Source organism: Phocoena phocoena, chromosome 2 (genome assembly GCF_963924675.1).
Source record: "Phocoena phocoena chromosome 2, mPhoPho1.1, whole genome shotgun sequence".
Taxonomy (NCBI): domain Eukaryota; kingdom Metazoa; phylum Chordata; class Mammalia; order Artiodactyla; family Phocoenidae; genus Phocoena; species Phocoena phocoena.
In genome coordinates this window covers 49,473,327-49,493,356 of record NC_089220.1, presented here as the reverse complement: position 1 = coordinate 49,493,356, position 20,030 = coordinate 49,473,327, and the positions used below count along the sequence as shown (strand labels likewise).

The following is a 20,030-nucleotide window of genomic DNA, read 5'->3' as shown; positions in this document are numbered from 1 at the left end:
CTCTATGGTGTATTTAGCTTCCTTATAGCAGAGGCCATTGCAGTGACCCTAGTAAGGTACTATTCCTTAGACCAGTCAGTTACCTGGTGGCAGTTTAATTAAACCAGGTCCCTTTGATTATGGAGGGAAGAGCAATTTGTCCTCATGGGAATAGATACATAGTCCAGATACAGGTTTACCATCCCTGCTTGGAAAGCTTCTACTAGTACCACAATTATGGACTTACAGAATGCCTTATTTCATCACTATGTATCACAAACAACATTAAATTTGAGCAAGAAACTCATTTTACTATGAGGAAGTGTGGCAATGGAGTCATGCCCATGCAATTAACTGATCTTACCTCAAACCCATCACTTAGAAGCATCTAGTATGATACAATGGAGGAAAGTCCTGCTAAAGGATCAGTAGGCTGAGAGATAACCCCTGTGAGGATATGATACAGGATTTAACTCAGTAGCCAATATATATTGCCACCTACCCCATATTCAGAATGCATGGGCCGAGGAACCAGGGGGTGGAGGTAGGAGTGACCCTTTTATTATTCCTAATAATTCACTTGAAGAATTTTTGTCTGTACAACTTTGACTCTAAAACATTGGGCTTGGTGGATCTGAAGGCCCTAGTGTGCAAGGGACAGATACTTTCCCCAGATAACCCAGTCACAGTTCCATTAAATAGGAAGCTGACACTACCACCCGGGCTATATGAGGTGTTCAGACCACTGAGCCAACAGTTAGAGAGGGGTTCATTGTACTGGTTGGGGTGATTGGTCTTAATTACCAAGGGGAAATTGGTTGTTGCTTGACAAAGAGAATAAGGACTATATCTGGAACCCCAGGTATACACTAGGGAACCTCTTGGTTTTCATATGTCCACAATTACTGAACAATGGGAAACTGCAGCAATCCAGTAAATATAAGACCACTAAGGACTTGGATCCTATGGGAGTAAAGTTTGGATCACCCTACCAGCTGAGATACTAATGGAGGGTGAGGGGGAAATGGAAGCTATGATTATGACCTTGGGCATTCTGCTCAGAAACGATCCTCTTTCTGTATTATCAGAACCACAATTTTGTGGACCTTTCCTGAGTGGCTATGTCCATTAAAGGACACTGAGACCTTCCCCAATCTTAGGGGGTAAAAATGTCGATTGGCCTAGCCTCATTCCTCTTGTTAAGGGGATGGTTTAGGCTTAGACCATTGTGGACAATGACACATGAGGAAAAGTCTGCTGGAGTGCTTTTTAACAAGGTACACAAGACATAGACATGCCTTTTTATGTCTCTAGGCATGGCTGTATGCCTCTAATGGCTGGAATGGCAGATGCCGTTTTGGAACTATGGCAGGAGCCTGCATTAGAAAATAAGCCCACACACAGTATGGTAGAATGCAATCTTGGTCCTAGTGAAAAAGTCTGCTTGTATTCTCCAGTATCCATTTCTCTTCTTTCTGTGGTATTAGATTCCCCAAATTTTAGTTAAATACATGGGATATTTATCAACTGCGTGGGACATGTATGGTCAATGCTATTTGAGTTGAGGTGATGTGTGCAACTTCTGAGTTGTACCCGCAGATTGGATATATCCACTTCTTCCTTTTCTTCCCTTCTACATGGCTGGAATGAGGATGTGAATGTCCAAGCAGCCATCTTGGATTACATGATGGAAGTCCCAAGTTAAGGGTGGAAGAAAGTATAAAGAGGCCACCATATTAGTCCTGGATGGCTTACACTCAGATTATTTCATGAGAGAGAAATAAGTGTCTTAAGCCACTGTAGTTTTTCTTTTTTACAGCAGCCAATTCTTTATCCTAACTTATCCATGATGATGTTGCACTGATGAATGAACCACCATAAAACCAACCTGTCTTCAAAAAAATTATGTGACAGTAAATGTCCTTTTATTTAAACCATTTTGAGTTACAGCCAAAAGCATTCTAACTGATATACTTTAACAAGATTGCTAGTTATAGAGGGAAGGAGCAAGTTGGATCATCGATCACTGAAAAACTCCTGATTGAGAGTTTTTTGGGGGAAAATAAGCATGGTGAAGGAACCAATAGAAGAAAAAATAATTGAGGATATAGGAGGGAGGGAATAATTTTTGGAGTAATATCCCAGAGGAGTCAGGAGGAGAGAGGATCTAGAGTACTAAAGTACAAATAGCTTTTCCTCTTTTTTTCTGATTTAAAATAAACTTGACTTTGACTTTTAAAACACAGTCTTATTGAGATATAACTCACATACCATATAATTCACCAATTTATATAACTAAGTGATTTTTAGAATATTCACAGAGTTGAACAGAATTGATGTCAATAAAAATTTTTAAACATTTTTATTACCCCCAAAAGATGCTTTGTAGTCAATAGCAATTGCTCCCCAGTTTCTCCCCAACCTCCCACCCACCCTCTCTAGCCTTAGGCAACCTTTAATCTACTATCTGTCTCTATAGATTTGTCAATTTGGGGCATTTTATATAAATGGAATCATACAATATGTGGTCTTTGTGACTGGCTTCATTCAGTTAGCATAATGTTTTCAAGGTTCATCCATGGTGTAGCATTTATCAGTACTTCATTCCTTTTTATGGCTAAATAATATTCCATTGTATGGATATATACCATATTTTGTTTATCCATTGATAGTTATTGGTATTTAGGTTGTTTCCACCTTTTGGCTACTACAAACAATGCTGTTATGAACATTCCTGTACAAGTTTTTGCATGAACATGTGTTTTTCATTTCTTTGGGGTATATATCTATGAGTGGAATTGCTGGGCCAATTGATAACTCTATATCTAACTTTTTGAGAAGCAGCCAGACTGTTTTCAAAAGTGGCTGTATTCCCACCAGCAGTGCCAGTTTCTCCATATCCTCACCAACACTTTTTGTCTTTCTTTTTGGTTACATTCTGAGGTGATGTCTCATTGCAGTTTTTCAAATTTTGATTTGCATTTCCCTAGTGACTAAAAACATTAAATCATCTTTTCATGTGCTTCTTGGCCATTTGTATATCTTCTTTGGAGAAATGTCTATTTAGAGCCTCTGCCCATTTTTTTTTAATTCAGCTATTTGTGTTTTTACTGTATCATACTGATACCTCAGATTCCAGTTCAACACCACAGGGTTCATTCTGTCCTTCCCCTCTCCTTATTGTAACTTCATCTCCAAAAGCAAGAAATCTGGCTCTGATTACCCACGATATATTTGTTCAATTCTAGTGCAAACATAAATAATTTCAGAATTGCTAACCCACGTATGTCCTGGGAGAAAAAAAAATTATGAACTAAAGAGCAATACTTGTATACAGTTTTTGTCTTTAGTCTTACAGCATACAATCAAAATACTATTTTCTAAAGCTCCTCAGGTTTAGAAAACACTTCAGTGTAGTTATGTTATTCCCCTGTAATATAGTTAGGTTCACTTTTTTTTTTTTACTGTTTGTAATTCCATTTTGAGTTCCTTCCACCCCTAGCCCCATATCCTGATTGATTTTATTTTATTTTTTTAATTTATTTTTTATACAGCAGGTTCTTATTAATCTATTTTATACAAATTAATGTATATATGTCAATCCCAATTCATCCCACCATGATTGATTTTAGTTATTTATTTTGGAGAATGTGAAACATTGCCATGGTTCTAACAGTCAGGGCTTTATGAAAAGGTTATGCTTAGAGAAGCATCAGTCGTCCTAATCCTTACTACCCTATTCCCATTCTTCCATTGCTTCCATCCTATTCCCACTCATCTCCTGTAGATAACTTATCTCATTGGTTTCTAGTTTATCCTGTATTTCTTTTGCACAGATGAGCACATACATTTTTTATATGCTTTTCTTTCTTACAGGATGAGTTAAGCATTTGTGCTTTGGGTTTTTTTTTTCCATTTAACAATGTATTCTGGAATTCAGTATGTATCAGTTCATAAAGATCTTCTGTATTCTTTTTTATAGCTACATAGTATTCCATTGTGCACATGTATTATAGTGTATTTAACCACTCTCCTATATATGGGCATTTAGGTTATTTCCAATATATTGCAATAACAAAAATGCTGCAATAAATTACTCTGTATGTATGTATTTTCACACTGTTGGAGGTATTTCTTTAGAGTAGATTAAACTTATGGTTTTAAAAAATAAATGTGTTCTAACAATGTCCACTGAAAGAGTCTTGAAACAGTCAGTGAAATTCCAGCTAGCAGTGAGCACAACTAACATTCAGATCTTGGTTTCTAAATTCCTTTTCTCATTAAAAGCAGCCAGAGTTTCTTGGAGGAACAGTTAATCCTAGTTCTGAGGCAGGGAAAATACAAGGGAAACTTGAAACATTTTCTTGTGCCAGAAAACAAGGAAAATGATCAAAGACAAATAGGACATGTTAAAAGCACACAGGTGTTAACTTGAAGGGGCTACCATTGGTCAAGTTTAGGGCAATTTGAGCATTAGAAAGAATAATGATGGTAAATGATACAGTGAAGTTTTTTTAGATTTTATGAATCCATGAAGTGGACAGTGGTACTCAACAAACAAAGGTGGCAGAGAAAATGCCAACTACTAAATGTAGAATGTAAAAGAAATGGTATAATTATTTTAAAAGCACTAATATAAAGTCACTTCATGCAAGGATGTCAATGGATGCTAAAAACCATTGGAAGAAAAAGTTCTTGGCCAAGACATTCACACAGTCTCAAGTATTATCTCACAGATTACTTATTAATTACAGCAGAAAAAGGGTTTTTTGAAAATAAGTTTCTTTTTCAATTAGGAATAGATACTGAATTACATATATAACATTTTGGGGGTGGAATCTACTGTACTCTTTTTTAATGGGATTCACCTGAAAGGGATTTTCAGGCTAGAATGTGAGCTGAGAATTATAGTAAAGAAATACAAGAAAAGCAGAACACACTTCTTTTTATTCAATGAATTTGTTTTGTAGGTATGGGGTGAGATAATTTCTGTCTTCCTATGTTGTCTCATTAGTGTTTAGGGAATGCAACTCTGTTGAACACAGTCCCCTTTAAAACGATACTGTAAACTTTGTTTACAGTGTTCTGAGGTCATAGAACCATTAACTGAAATATGAAATGCATAAGATTTGGCAGTGGTGAGTGAGAGACTTTGGTTTTTGACATATTGATTTTGTAGTGTCAGTAGGAATACAAACTGAAGATGACCTCAGGCAGTTATAAATTCAGCTCTGGAATGATGATTATCTCTCCTCAAGAGAGCTTAAGACTAGAAGAGAGATTTGGGAATCAACAGCATGGATGGAGGTCCTGTCTGAAGCCATCATAGTAAATTACATTGAGGGGACACAGAGTGAAGAGTTGCTTATGATGAGGAGTAAACAGAGACCAAGGATCTGGTAATTAAGAAGCTAGCAGTAATCTCCTAGGCAGAACCGATCTGTGTAGAGTATGGGCAACAACCACATGTGGGTGAAAACTGTGTGAGGAATGGGATGATGGTATCTTGAGGGTCAGGTAGCATGAAGGGACAGTGTTTCTAGGACATTGAAAATTAAGTTTATAGGGAAAGAGGAAGAAACCAGTGAAAAGGGAGAGATTGAGAATTTTTTTTTTAAGTATTTACTGCCTTTTGCTTTCAAAATTGTCTGCAACCTTTGTTACTGCCAAGGCTCTTCCAGATTATATAGTATGACTTTACTTAGAATATTTGTCAGTATAACGCCAGGTGATATCTCTGCAAATGTAGTGGGAAATTTTGCCCACTAGAATGGAGTTAGTTACAGATTATGATGAATCTCCAGCTTTCATTTATCTTGATCTTAATCTAAATTTGCTATCCTAATTTTAAGACAGGCCTGTTCAGTATACAGGTACAAAAATGCATGATACCCTCTTTACTAATGTGACCTTGCTTTTAAGTTAGGGGGAAATGGTACCTGGTAGATAAATGCAGATTTTTAAAATTTCTTTGGCTATGTAAGTGTTGCCAGCATGTTTCTACTAATATGTAACTGGTCTAGGAAACAGGTATTTGAACATACAGAATCATGCAGTATACTGGTTTGTGTTATTTCTGACTGTATAATGCTGTTAAATTCTTTGAGAGTGTGTAAGGGGGTGCTATTTATTTGTATGTTTTTTCCATCGAAAATGTTGCAGTACATTGTCACTGTCTTCAGGCTCTGGGGGTGGGCTGAGGTAGGGAGGGTGTGACGCTGGTATTTGTGTGAACTTGGGCTTGTGATGCTGAGCTTGGTTCATCCCTTTCTCCTCCCTTCTCCTCCCCACTCCTTCCCACCAGCGCCACAGCAACATCCTCAGAGTCTGAGTGAACTGCGCCCAGCGCGGGCACAGAGCCTCCCACCGCCAGCAACCTGCGGCCGGGAGAAGAGCGAGCGCCGTGACAGCGCCCCACCGCCACCAGTCCCCGGACCACCATGGCCAAGAACCGCAGGGACAGAAACAGTTGGGGTGAGTAGCGTATGGTGACTTCTGCAGCCTGCACGGGGACGGGCCCTCCGCCTTCTGCTACTGGAGACGAGGAGGGCCAAGGGCTGCTCGGCGCCAGCATCCAGGGCTGGGAGATGGCCACCGCCGAGCGGCTCCCTGTCGGGCGGGAGGAATGGTGGCCGAGCGGGACCCGTGGAACCGGCATCTGGCTGTGGGGCGAAGGGGCGAAGGCTGCAGCCAAGCGCAGGCCGGAGACTCCCGCTTCTCCCCACCCTCCCCACCCCACCCCACCCCACCCCAGTCCTCCTCCTCCCAGCATTTGGACAGCACCCACCCGGTCGCCTCCGGGGGATTCGCCGGTTCCGCTTTAGCGAAAGGAGGTGGGCAGGAAGGGCGAGGGTGGTGGGCAGGGGGCGGTGGTTACAGGAGAGGGGCGGAGATCGCCCACCCCTTCCCCACGAGCTGCGGGCTCCCCGGCCTTGCAGGGCTCGGACTCCTGGCTGGCGGGCAGGCTGGTAGGCAGCGTTGGAACAATGAGGCGGAGCGCGCCGGGCCCAGGTCTGACCTTTGCCAACCCGAGCGACGCCTGAGAAGGGGTGCCGCTTGGGAATCCCCTAAGGCTGCGGTACTCATTTTCATCTGGGGGTTGGGTGGGGAATTTGGGAAGAAGGGGAGCAAAGTTGTGGTTTCCAGCCTTCCGCCCCACCCCGACCTGGTACCCCATTCAGGCCAGCCCTAAGGGTGGCATTGTTCTCAGATTTTACCTTTTGGAGATGCAGGGCTCATGATTCAGCATCAGGCCGAGGGGAGGGGGAAGGAGAGGCTAGGCCCAGTGGGTTCACGCCGCGAGTGGGAGGGCGGTGCTCACGCAGGCGGAGAAGAGAGGGCGCAGTGATGCAGGAGAAATCGCAGCCCCGCCCGCTCTGCTGCTCCAGACTTGGTGCGGGCGGACGGACGGTTAGTGTGGGCAGGTTGGGCGTCTTTTTCCTCTTTGGGCTCCCGACTTCTTCCAGCCACAGTGAACCACTGCCATCTTAGGGCATTTTATTATCTGCACCAGAGCAGATCTCAGACCAGTGTGGCTTAGTGGGCAGAGAAGTAGTTTGTTCATTAGCTTTGAATTGTTATTTGGAAAGTTTACAGGCACTAGGAGTTCAGGGCTCCTTGATTGACTCTCTTCCGTGTCTCAGTGAGATCTCTTCTATAACTGTCCATCAGATTGAGAGGTATAAATTTTAATTAGTTATTTTGGTTATCTTTTATGAAAATTGATTATCTTTTATCAAAAGATCATATTTTTCCTTGCCTCTGATTGGTCACAGGACCAGCTTAACTCCCAAGTAGGCAAAGTCTACATTTGAGAGATTATCCAACGTTTATGGTAGATGCGGGGAGTTGGAGCAGGGAGGTCTGTCTTTAGTTGTTCGAGTTCAAGAGAAATCGGTTCCATTTTCTGATATCACCAAATCCCAATTTTAGTAGGCGTGACTACTGCAATAACACCATTTTGTTTGCTTCTTCTGAAATATGGGTAAACTTTTTCAGTGTCCCCTTTCCGTCCTTTCCCTTGGCCTCCAGAGTAGGAGTTTCTTGAATAGTCACAGTTAAGGTGTGTATGTTCAAGTCAATTTTGGTCTTAATCTCTGTGCACTGTTGACTCAACCCTGTTAAGAGACAGGCATGTGAAAATTTATTCTGATGATTAAAATTTTTCTCCTTCACGAAGCTTTAGATCATTATTTTTCAGTATTGCCTTTGGTTACAAATTTCTTATGTAGTGGAGGTTTTTTCTTTCTTGAGAATGTGGTTCTCAAATGGGATTTGCATAAAAATCACACTGGGAACTTATTAGAAATGCAGATTCCCACATCTTCCAGCCAGAGCTTTTGCCTCAGTACATCTGAAATAAGGTCTAGGAATCTGCCTTTTATTAGCATTTTAGGTGATTGAGAAGCAGATCATCTTTGGATGTTACCTTCAGAAACACTGTCTTATTTACATTTGATAGAAACGTATTCTAGGCAGTTTACCCAGAAGTCATGAAAAGAGTTTTGAGTCAAGTGATGAATTAAGAAAAGAAATACCACAGTTACTATGTGTTCACTGGAAATTTCACAGAAAAGAAATAGTGGAATTGTGGGGTCTTATCTTGATGTTCTATGGAAATGCTTTACTACTCAGATTTTTCTTTGCTGTAAAGTGTATATGACATAAATGACTTAGAAAATGTAGCATATGGAGTAGGACATAGTAGAAGTTTTTGGCAAAGATGTTAGCCATGTCTGTCTTGATTCCATTTTATTACCAGCATCTAGTACAATGCCTAACGTGTAATAGGCATTTAATAATAACTAACATCACTAAGCTAATATCATATGAAGTAGGTATTATAATTCTCATTTTACATATTAAAAGGTAAATAATAGAGCTAGGACTCCAACTCTGGCAGTTTGACTTGATTCTTTTGCCATCACCAGTATTTTGTTGAATGGATAATACTTTCTGCATTGTTTAGAACTATAGTTTTCAAGACACATTCATCTGCATTATTGCGTTTGATCTTTAGCCTCCTAAGTTGTCAAGACATATTCCCTGTTTACAGATGAAAAAACTGAGTCTCAGGTAGGTTAAATAACTTGGTGAAAGTCACATAGTATTTAGTAAGTTAAAGGACTGAGATTAGAACCTAGAGTTGTCTTCTAATTTATTTTCTATAACATAATGCTATGGAATGTTTTTATGTTTAATGGGGCATGGTGTGAGGTTAATAGAGAAAACAGGCCCTCATAGAAGGCAGAGTTCTCTGATGAGAAAAAAACTCAGGTGATAGCTTAGAAAGGAAGACAGTAAACTGACCTTATCATCTAGCTAAATACATATTTTTCAGATGAGTTAGAAATCAAAGGGCAGAGGGGAAAGCTAAACTATCCAGAATTGGAAAATACAGGATTTCCAAGAAAAGTGCAAGAGAGATACTTGCAAAATTTGTAAGGGGGACCTAAAGTTCAGATAAGGGCCCTATAGGACCAATAACAGGTATTATTTTTATCTGAGTGGTCAGAGAGCTGTTAGGTCCTACAGGGGCCATGGAAGCTAGAAAACAGAAAAGCATCTCTGCTGACACCCAGTGTTGGGTGGTGTTTGAGGATCATACCCATACATACAACTGGGAAGCAAATCTGTGCTTCCAAAGCTGAGAATCCCACCACCTGTACCTGGATCTACACTGAACTAGAAGTTTGAATAAATTTAAGCATTTAAAAGTCAATTCTTGGGCTTCCCTGGTGGCGCAGTGGTTGAGAGTCCGCCTGCTGATGCAGGGGACACGGGTTCGTGCCCCGGTCCAGGAAGATCCCACATGCTGCGGAGTGGCTAGGCCCGTGAGCCATGGCCGCTGAGCCTGCGCATCTGGAGCCTGTGCTCCGCAACGGGAGAGGCCACAGCAGTGAGAGGCCCGCGTACCGCAAAAAAAAAAAAAAAAGTCAATTCTTAGAAGGTAGGCATTATTATCCTTATTTTAATATATAAGGAATCTGACACACAGAGAGTATAACTTCCCAGAGGTTTGATAATTTATGTTATAGACCTAGGATTTAAATTTAGGGTTGTTTGTTTACCGGGTCCATGTGAAAAGGACAAGGAATTAAAATAGAATCCGATAGGTGCCACAACAAGCCTGTCTAGGCTTAAGCTGGTATGAGAAATCAATGCTCTATAAACTTGATCGCTTTGGACTAGAAAAGAAGGCAAAGAATATGCTAGTATGGAAGACAAAGGAGACAGATGAATATCAGAAACAGTAGCCCAGAAAGCAGTCTTTCAATGTTGGGCTTAGAGTTTAAGTACTCCCAGAAACAAAACAGAAGTGTACCCGTTTTTATTTGTTTTTGTTAATCACAGTTGCTTAAAAACTTGGGATGCCACCTGGTAATTTGAGTTTTCAGCAATGTAACAGAAACTGTTGGTGCAATATTGCTTTAGAAGAAGAATATTTGCACTAAAGTGTCAGCTTTTCCTGCCCCTTTAAAAAAAACTCTTAGCTTCACAGTAAGTGTAGGAAACGTCTATTTGTTGAAAAGGCATTTGCTGAAAATTAATTTTTAGGTTTCTGTTTTTTTTTTTTGAGGAAAGGTTAAAAACAATCTTGATTATAATAATCCCCTGATCTTTCTTTTCCAGTTGACTGTATTCTGTTTTCCTTGGAATGAGACCCTTTGTCCCTTTGTACTTGCCTCATTTTCTATATATCTGTTCCTCTTGAAACAAAATAAAATTTCTATTGGGTCATACATGTACTTCCCCTACAGACTCTTCCCTCCACATTATTCTAATTTAATTTGCCTTCCCTACATATTTTTTCATATATATTTTTCATATATATATATTTTATACTTTATATCTGTTTACCTTGTCTTGATGGCTCTTGGGTTATATCTTTCCTCCATTTCAAACTCTGTAACCTTTATTATCTTTAGAAACCAGTGACTAGACTGTAAGTGTAACCTGTGATCATTGGGAAAAGATTTACTGTGAGAAACTTTAGTCATAAAAAATAGTTGCATGTTTTTAAAGTTGGAGGCTCTTTTACATAAAAATTATTCTATAAAAATGTCTATATATACAAAAAAATAAAACATGTTCAATTTTAAAAAGTATAATAATGAGCACCTGTATCCCCGCTCCCCAGCTGAAAAAATAGAACTTTATCAATATTTTGACACTGCTTGTGTGCCCCTCCTTTATGGCAACATCTCATTATAAATACTTTCATAAATTTGGTGTTTCTCATTTCCTGATCATTTTATATGTATATATTATATATATGTATGTGTGTATATATGTAACATATATCACTAAATTATATATTATTTAGTTTTACATTTTTAAGACCCTAAAATAAATGGAATCTAGCGTATACATTTTTCCACAAAGTATTTTGTTTACTTATAATACCCACACTTGGTATTATAATAGATGTGAAATGATATCTCACTGTGGTTTAAATCTGTGTTTTACTGATTACCAATGAGGTGTGAGTATATTTTCATACATTTATTAACCATTACTATTTCCTACTCTGCCTATTTGCCCTTTGCTGATCTTTTGTCAGGTTATTTGTTCTTTGCTACTTTGTGATGTGACTTTGCTCTCTTGATGGTATATTTTAGTAAACAGAAATTTTATATTTAAAAATAGTTAATTTAATATCTTCCTTTATGGTTTGTGCTCTTTGTATTTTAAGAAATCTTCCTCTACCTCAAAGTTATAAAATTTTCTCCTATAATATTTGGTTTTAAAATTTTGCATGTCTCTTTTTTTTCATTTTTTTAAAATTGTGGTAAAATACACATAAAATTTACCGTCTTAACCATTTTTAGGTGTGCAGCTCAGTAGTGCTAAGTACATCATGTTGTTGTACAACCACCACTGCCGTCCATCTCCAGAATTCTTTTCATCTTGCAAAGCATCTGTACCCATTACACACTAGCTCCCTATTCCCTCCTCCGCCAGCCCCTGGCAGCCATCATTCTGCTTTCCGCCTCTGTGATATTGACTGCTCTAAGTATCTCATAGAAGTGGAATCCAGTATTTGTCTTTTTATGACTGGCTTATTTCACTTAGCATAGAATCCTTAAGTTTCATCCATGTTGTAGCATATGTCAGAATTTTCTTCCTTTTTAAAACTGAGTAACATTTCATTGACTGTATATACCACATTTTGCTTATCCATCCGTCAATAAACACTTATGTTGCTTCCACATTTTGGCATCTGTAAATAGCGCTCTTATGAACATGGGTGTTCAAATACATCTCTTTGAGACCTGCTTTCAATTCTTTGGGTATATACCTAGAAGTAGAACTGCTGAATCATATAGTAGTTATAGTTTTAATTTTTTGAGGAGCTGTCATACTGTATTCCACAGTGGCTGTACCATTTTACTTTCCCATTAATAGTGCACAAAGGTTGTAATTCCTCTACATCCTCACCAGCACTTGTTCTTTTCTGTTTTCTTGAATAGTAGCCATCCTGATAGGTGTGAGGTGGTATCTCATTGTAGTTTTTATTTGCATTTCATTTCCTAATTTCTCTTGTTTATTTCTTCTTTGATTCATTGGATGTTTATGAGTGTGCTGCTTAATTTCCACAGATTTGTGAATTTTCCAGTTTTACTTCTGTTACTCATCTCTAACTTCATTCCACTGTGGGTTAGAGAAGATATTTTTTATATGATATCTGTCTTTTAAAAATCCACTGAGACTTAATTTGTGGTTAGCATATGATCTTGTGGTCTAGCATATGATCTATCCTAGAGAATGTCGTATATATACTTGAGAAGAATGTGTATTCTGTTGTTTGGTAGAATGTTCTATATAAGTCTGTTAGACCTAGTTGATTTACCGTGTTGTTCAGATTCTCTGTTTCCTTGCCTATCTTCTGTTTGATTGTTCTATCCATTATGAGTGTGGGGTATTGAAGTCTCCAACTTAACACTTCACATATTTTGATGGCCTGTTATTAAATGTATAAATGTTTATAATTGTTATATCTTCTTGATGCATTGAACCTTTATTAATATATAATGTCCCTCTTTGTTTCGACTTTTTGAGTTAAAGTATATTTTGTCCGCATTTACCATTAGAATTGGAATATCTTTTTCCATCCTTTCACTTTCAACCTATTTGTGTCTTTGGATCCAAAGTGAATCTCTTGTAGACAGCATGTAGCTGGATCATATTTTTTTTATTCATTATACCAGTCTCTGTCTTTTGATTGGAGAGCTTAACCCATTTACATTAATGTAACTTACTGATAAGGAGGGATTTACTTCTGTCATTTTGCTATTTATTTTCTATATGCCTTATAGCTTTTTTTGTTCTTTATTCTTGGCTTTTGGCTTTCAAGTTCTTTGGAAAGCCCAACTGGGATTTTTTAAATTAAAATTGCATCCAATTTGTAGATTAGTTTGATAGAATCAAGATTTTTACTATATTAAATATTCCTATCCATGTACATGGCACATTCCTTCATTTATTTAGCTTTTGTTTCTTGATGTCTTGCAGTAGTTTAAAAACTCTCCTTGAATGGCCTGCTTATCATCTGTTAGTTTTGCTCTTATGTTCCTTACATTTTCTGTTGTTATGATATTTTCCCCTATTACAACCACCCCTCAGTATCTGTGGGGGATTCATTCCAGGACCTTCTGCAGATGCCAAAACTGACAGATGCTCAAGTCCTATAGTCTGCCCTTCGTATTTGTGGGTTCTGCTTAGGCAGAGTCAGCCAACCACGAACTGTAAACATAGTGTATGATTCACAGTTGGTTGAATCCACTGATGCAGAACCTGCCAGTATGGAGGGCCAACTGTGTATTTATTGAAAAAAATCCACGTGTAAGTGGACCTGTGCAATTCAAACCTGTGTTGTTCAAGTATCAACTGTATATATATATATATATTTATATATATGGCTATTAATAGTATATAAAATGCAGTCAGCTTTTACATATTTATCTTATATCTAGGAACCTTATTAAACTGTCTTATTAATTCAGCTAAATTGCCTGTTGATTTTTTAGGGTTTTCTACATAAAGAAACCTATCATCTGCAGTAGTTATTGCTTTGTTCATTCCTTTTAATCTTTGTCTTTTATGTCTTTTTCCTGTCTTAATCAGGTTAAGAATGTTCTCCTTTATTCCTAAGTAATATATTTTTTTAAATCATCACTGCATATTGAATTATAATAACTGCTTTTTTGTAATTATTGAAATAAGCATATGGCTTTTATTCTTTAATTTTTTAATACGTTTAATTATAAGATCTTCTTTGTTGAAGTGATCTTGCATTCCTGGAATAAACCGAGGCTAGACATACTGTATTACCTTTTTAAATACATTGCTGGATTTGCTAATCTTTTAAAGATATTTCCAAGCATGTTTACAACTAATTTTCTTTTTTTATACTTTCCTTTTCTGACTTTGGTATCAAGGTTATATTAACTTTATAAAATGAGTGGGGGGAAATTTTTTTTCTTTTCTTTTTGATTCTCTAGAAGTGTTTATATGAGATTAGAATGATCCAGTGTGGGAAAACTAGTCTATTAAACCATCTGGACCTCCTGTCTTCTTTTAGTAAGATTTTGAACTATTGATTCAACTTCTGTATTGGTTATAGAACAATTAAAGCTTTCTATTTCTACTTGAGTCAGATTTAATAATTTATATTTTTCTTGGAATTTGTCCATTTTGTCAACTTGGCATGAGATTGTTCTTAATTTTCTATTATTTTCTCTGCTGAATTTTATCTGTATCTTCCTAATTACATCTTTTATCGTTGATCTCTCCTTTTTCTCTTTTATATTTACCTAATTTCTGTTTATCTCTATCATTTCCTTCTTGTACTTTCTTTGGTTTCATTCTATATTCTCTTTTTAACTTAAAAAAAAGTTGGACACTGAGCTCATTTATTTTGAGCTTGCCTTCTTTTTCTAATATATGCATTTAGGGCTATAGGTTTTCTCTAAATATCAATTTTGCTGTATCCTATATGTGTTGATATGCAGTAGATTCAATCTCAATCAGTTTGAAGTATTTTAAATGTCCACAATGATTTCTTTCTTTACCTGTGAATATACAGAAAGTATGGATTTCTAAATTATATTTTTGTTGATATTGATTTCATACTTAATTTTATTCTAGTCAGAGAATATGTTGTACAGTAGCACCATTTTCTATGCTGATAGAAATGTTCTGTATCTATACTGTTCAATATGTTAGTCTCTAGCCATGTGTCTTTTGGGCATTTGAAGTATGGCCAGTGAGAATGAGGACCAAACACTTAATTTTATTTAATTTTCATTAATTTGAACAGCCACATGTAGCTAGTGACTGTAATATTAGGCAGTTCAGGTTTATAGAATACCTGGTGTGAACTTTGTTGAAACTTGTTTTATGTCCTACTACGTGTTTAATTTTTTACACATATTCCATGTAGGTTTGAAAAGCACTTTTTGTTTACTAAGTTTTGATGCAGTGTGCTATATATGTTCGTTAGCTCAAGCTTATTAAATGTATTGTTCATATCTTTCAAACTCTAACTGATTTCTGGACTGCTTGATCTACCAGATACTGATATCTGATAGATACTTTAAAATTCTGCGAGATGTTTTAAAACATGACAGTGGGTTTGCCAATTTTCCCTTAACATTCCCTCAAGCTTTGTTTATGGACGTTGAGCTAAGTTGTTAGGTGCACACAAATGTGGACTGGTTACATCTTCCTGATGAACTGAGCCTTTTATCTTTATGTAGTGAACCTCTTTCTCCTGAGTATTGCTTTTTGCCCCAAAGTCTGTTTTTTCTGATACTAATATAGATGCTTCATATGTCATTTGCTGTTTTATTTAGTCTGTGGGCCTACTAAGCAGGAGTGGCTGGAGTAGGAGGCTGACTGACATTCACAAAATGAGTCAGTCACCTTGTCCATCTGATTTTTGAGAGCTTCCTCTACAGTAAATGCCCCTTGGTAAGCATTCACATGGGACCACATATTCTTACACTCTCTTCCCACTCCAAAGGTCCAGGCACATACTTCTTGAAAGTACCTTCAAAATGTTGGCTACTGTCTGTGAATTGTTGCAGTTCTGTTCCTTTTGGCATGTGCTGCAAGCCTCATAGGTGTTCACATATCTGGTCACATATCTGTCCACTCTGTTAGAAGGCAGTAAAGGTTTCATCTTCACTCTTGCCTCCAAGTGTCATGAGTGCCTTTCATGGGCAAAATCTAAACAAGAACCCTGCTAAGAAGGGATTGTAAGAATTGTAGTACTGTAGTTTCCACACTTCCAGTCTCTGCAATGTAAAGAAGAGCTTAGAGGGACTTCCCTGGTGGCACAGTGGTTACAAATCTGCCTGCCAATGCAGGGGACACAGGTTTGACCCCTGGTCCAGGAAGATGCCACATGCCGTGGAGCAACTAAGCCCATGTACCACAGCTACTGAGCCTGCACTCTAGAGCCCTCGAGCCACAACTACTGAGCCCACGCGCAGCAACTACTGAAGCCTGCGCTCTCTAGGGCCTGTGCTCCGCAACAAGAGAAGCCACTGAAATGAGAAGCCTGCACAAGAAAACGAAGAGTAGCTCCACCCCCAGCAACCAGAGAAAGCCCGCACACAGCAACAAAGACCCAATGCAGCCAAAATAAATAAATAAAGATAAAATAATAATTAAAAAAAGAGAGAGACAGTGGCTAAATAAAAAAAAAAAAGAAGAGCTGAGAATGGTGGAGATAGACCTGAGCATGACACAGACAATATTCAGCAGAAAGAGTAGCCACCCATTTTCAAAATAGCTGACTCAGAGATGATTAAACGATGAGACAGTTCCTTAGAAACCAAATACTATGACTGCATGAGGATTTGTTTCCCTTAATGGGGACTACACTTCCCATGTGCTTTTTTTTTCTTAAAATATGTGAACATATTTTCTCATGATTAGGTGTTTTTGTATAACATGCTTTCAAATGGCTCCATATTTTGCATAGTATAGCTGTGACATAACTTATTTACAGTACCCTAGAGTTAGGGATTTAGATTGTTTCCAATTTTTTGTTATATAAATAATGCTGTAATGAACCTTTATGTAGATAAATACATGTGCACAATCCTGATAGTTTCCTTAGGATAAATTCCTAGAAATTGAATTGTTTCATTAAAGGGTATGTATATTTTTTTAGTGTTTTTTAATGTTTCCAACTCTGAGTGTATATATTTTTTAACCTTTGCAAGTTATAAAAGCTAAAAAGTTTATCTCCTTTTAATTAGCATTATTTCTTTAATTACTGAGAAGACCTAACTTTTCCCCATGTCTATTAACCATTAGTATTTCTTCTTTTTATCAGTTACTTATCTTTCTATTGAAGTCTTTTCATGTATATACATGAACATATGAAATATATGTGTATGTATATTTTATATATATATAAACACAGTGCCCTAATCATGATGACATTGTTCTTCTAGAGGCATCATTTAACCATTTATGGAATGCTTTTGGATTCAGTATAAATAAAGAGCCTGCCAAATGATTTACTTGTTTCTTCCAAGGCTCTGAAGTTGCAGGACCTGCATTATTCCTTTTAACCCTCTTCCTCAAGGGTGTTGTTAACAGCAGAACAATCTGAGAGTCTGCATGGTAGTGTTTTGTGGTCTGCTATGTGTAATCATCTCATTGTAACTTCTATTTCTACTCTTGTTGAAACATTCTTAAAATTCATTTTATGAGTTAATCTTTTGTTTTTGTTTCCTCAACTCTATTTGTCCCTTTCTGTATACACTCCCTTTTGATGTGTTTTTGGAAGTCATTCTAAGGTGCTCATTCAATGTTTTCTCTGTCATTCTTCAAATTCTGTTAGAAAGAGACATAATAGTTTAAGGAGAAATAATATTTCAGTTGCCAAGAGACGGTTTCCTAGGTGCTATGTCTTTTTCTCTATAAAGGCTTCAACATACTCAGAGTTAGTCACCTTGTGAGGTTTAATTTTTGCTGGAGACATGAAGTATAGATTTTATTTTTACAGAGTTTACAATTAAAATTAGAAATATACACCCACAGCATTTCCAGTATATTAAAATGATTATTCCCCATCTATAAGTTTTTGAAGATTTCCTTTCAACATTATCTTAATTCGGGAACCGAGTGGCCAGCTTCCAGTGATTTAAAACACCACATAGAATGGAAAAGTCCCTAAAATCCCTTTACTGAATATAAGATTTAGTATTTAAAAAGGCGAAACGATATATATTTTTTGGTTCTCTCCTTGTAAGCTATACATTTGTATTATCCATAGTAAAATGCTAATTCCCATCTGATTTGCTTCTGACCTGTTTCCTGCTTTTTAAACATTTACATAGTGCTCCAGGAATTGAAACTAAGTTTAGTTTAAGCAAAACATATTTAAGAAGGTAGAAATCTGGCGCTAAAGAGATTTGGCATGCATTCCAATGGACTTCTGGATTCTTTTAGAGCAAGAATAATATTTACTGCTTAGATAAAATATAGTTACGAATAATGAATCAAGCTCAAAATATTTGTTCTTGATTATCCTGTATATTCTAATACTTTTCAGTTATTTTCTATTAAATTCATATAAATATTTATTGAGTGCCTACTGTGTAAGCTTCTGTTACAAGTTTTTAAGAAATGGAAACATGAGTAAGACAATCTCTGCTCTCCAGATATTTTCAGTCTGTGTTTTCAATTTTGACGTTTTTTACAGAAACTGAAGTATTTCTAAATAGTTTTTTAACAGCTTTATTGAGATATAATTCATATACCATACAATTCACCCACTTAAGGTGTATAATTCAATGGCTTTTAGTGTATTCAGGGCTGTGCACTCATCACCACAATTTTGGAACATTTCATTAGCCCCCAAAAGAATATTTGTACCTCTTAGCCATCACCCCCTAATCCCCTTCCACTCCCCAGTCCTAGGCAACCACTAATTCACTTTCTGTCTCTATAGATTTGCCTATTCTGGACATTTCATATAAATGGAATCATACAGTATGTGGTCCTTTGTGACTGGCTTCTTTCATTTAACATTGCGTTTTCAAGGTTCATCCATGTTTTAACATGTATTGGTTCTGCATTTTTTTTTCTTTTTTTTTTTTTTGCGGCATGCGGGCCTCTCACTGCTGTGGCCTCTCCCATTGTGGAGCACAGGGTCCAGACGCGCAGGCTCAGCGGCCATGGCTCACGGGCCTAGCCGCTCCACAGCATGTGGGATCTTCCCGGACCAGGGCACGAACCCGTGTCCCCTGAATCGGCAGGTGGACTCTCAACCACCGCGCCACCAGGGAAGCCCGGTTCTGCATTTTTTATTGCTGAATAATATTTCGTTGTATGGGTATACCACATTTGTTGTTCCATTTATCAGTTAATAGATGTCTGTGTTTAGCTTATCTAAATAGTTTTATGTGTAAATATTGATTACCATAAATATATGTAGAGATTGATGGTAGCAATAGGTTTTGGATAGGAAAAAACTTTCTTAACTTTAGATGAAATACAAACTAATGATTATATATTTATGAATATTCCATAGATTAATTCGATTCCATTTTTCATTCTATTAATAATAAAATATTTCTGTATTTTTAAAAGTTTCCTTACCAAAAAGGAATATTTAATATGGTAATTGGCTTACATTGTCATGAGACTTTTTCCTGTAAACTATCTCATTGTTTTAAAGTCACAACTCAGATATTTGTTTTGTTTTACAGCATACTTATATCACACTTAATATATAATCTCCTTCCTCTTCATTTAGCCTGTTGGTAGCTCTTCAAAGACCTTGAACATCTAAACTGAAAGTTCAAAGTTATGTGTCTCATCCACACCTACCATATAAAGGTAGAGTTGGATAGGATAATCATATACAAACATCCACTGATGCCTTTTCTCTTTCCCTCACCCTCAATATCCAAAATCCTTTCAGATTGGGCCTATCTTGCTTTGCATGATCCGGCCCTTCATAATCTTCCCAACCTGCTCCATCCATACCATACTCCTTGCTGTTCCTCAAATATGCCAAACAC

At 37.4% G+C, this 20,030-nt stretch overlaps 1 protein-coding gene across 1 annotated transcript in view; it reads left to right on the top strand.

The window, feature by feature from the left end:
- The first annotated feature begins 6,268 nt into the window (after nt 1-6,268).
- The window catches only part of ATL1 (atlastin GTPase 1), a 78,221-nt gene continuing 64,459 nt past the window's right edge, over nt 6,269-20,030 (top strand). Inside the window, exon 1 of the mRNA XM_065872809.1 lies at nt 6,269-6,453. Coding sequence (XP_065728881.1) covers nt 6,420-6,453 — 34 coding nt within the window. The 5' untranslated portion in view covers nt 6,269-6,419. The remainder of the gene's footprint in view (nt 6,454-20,030) is intronic.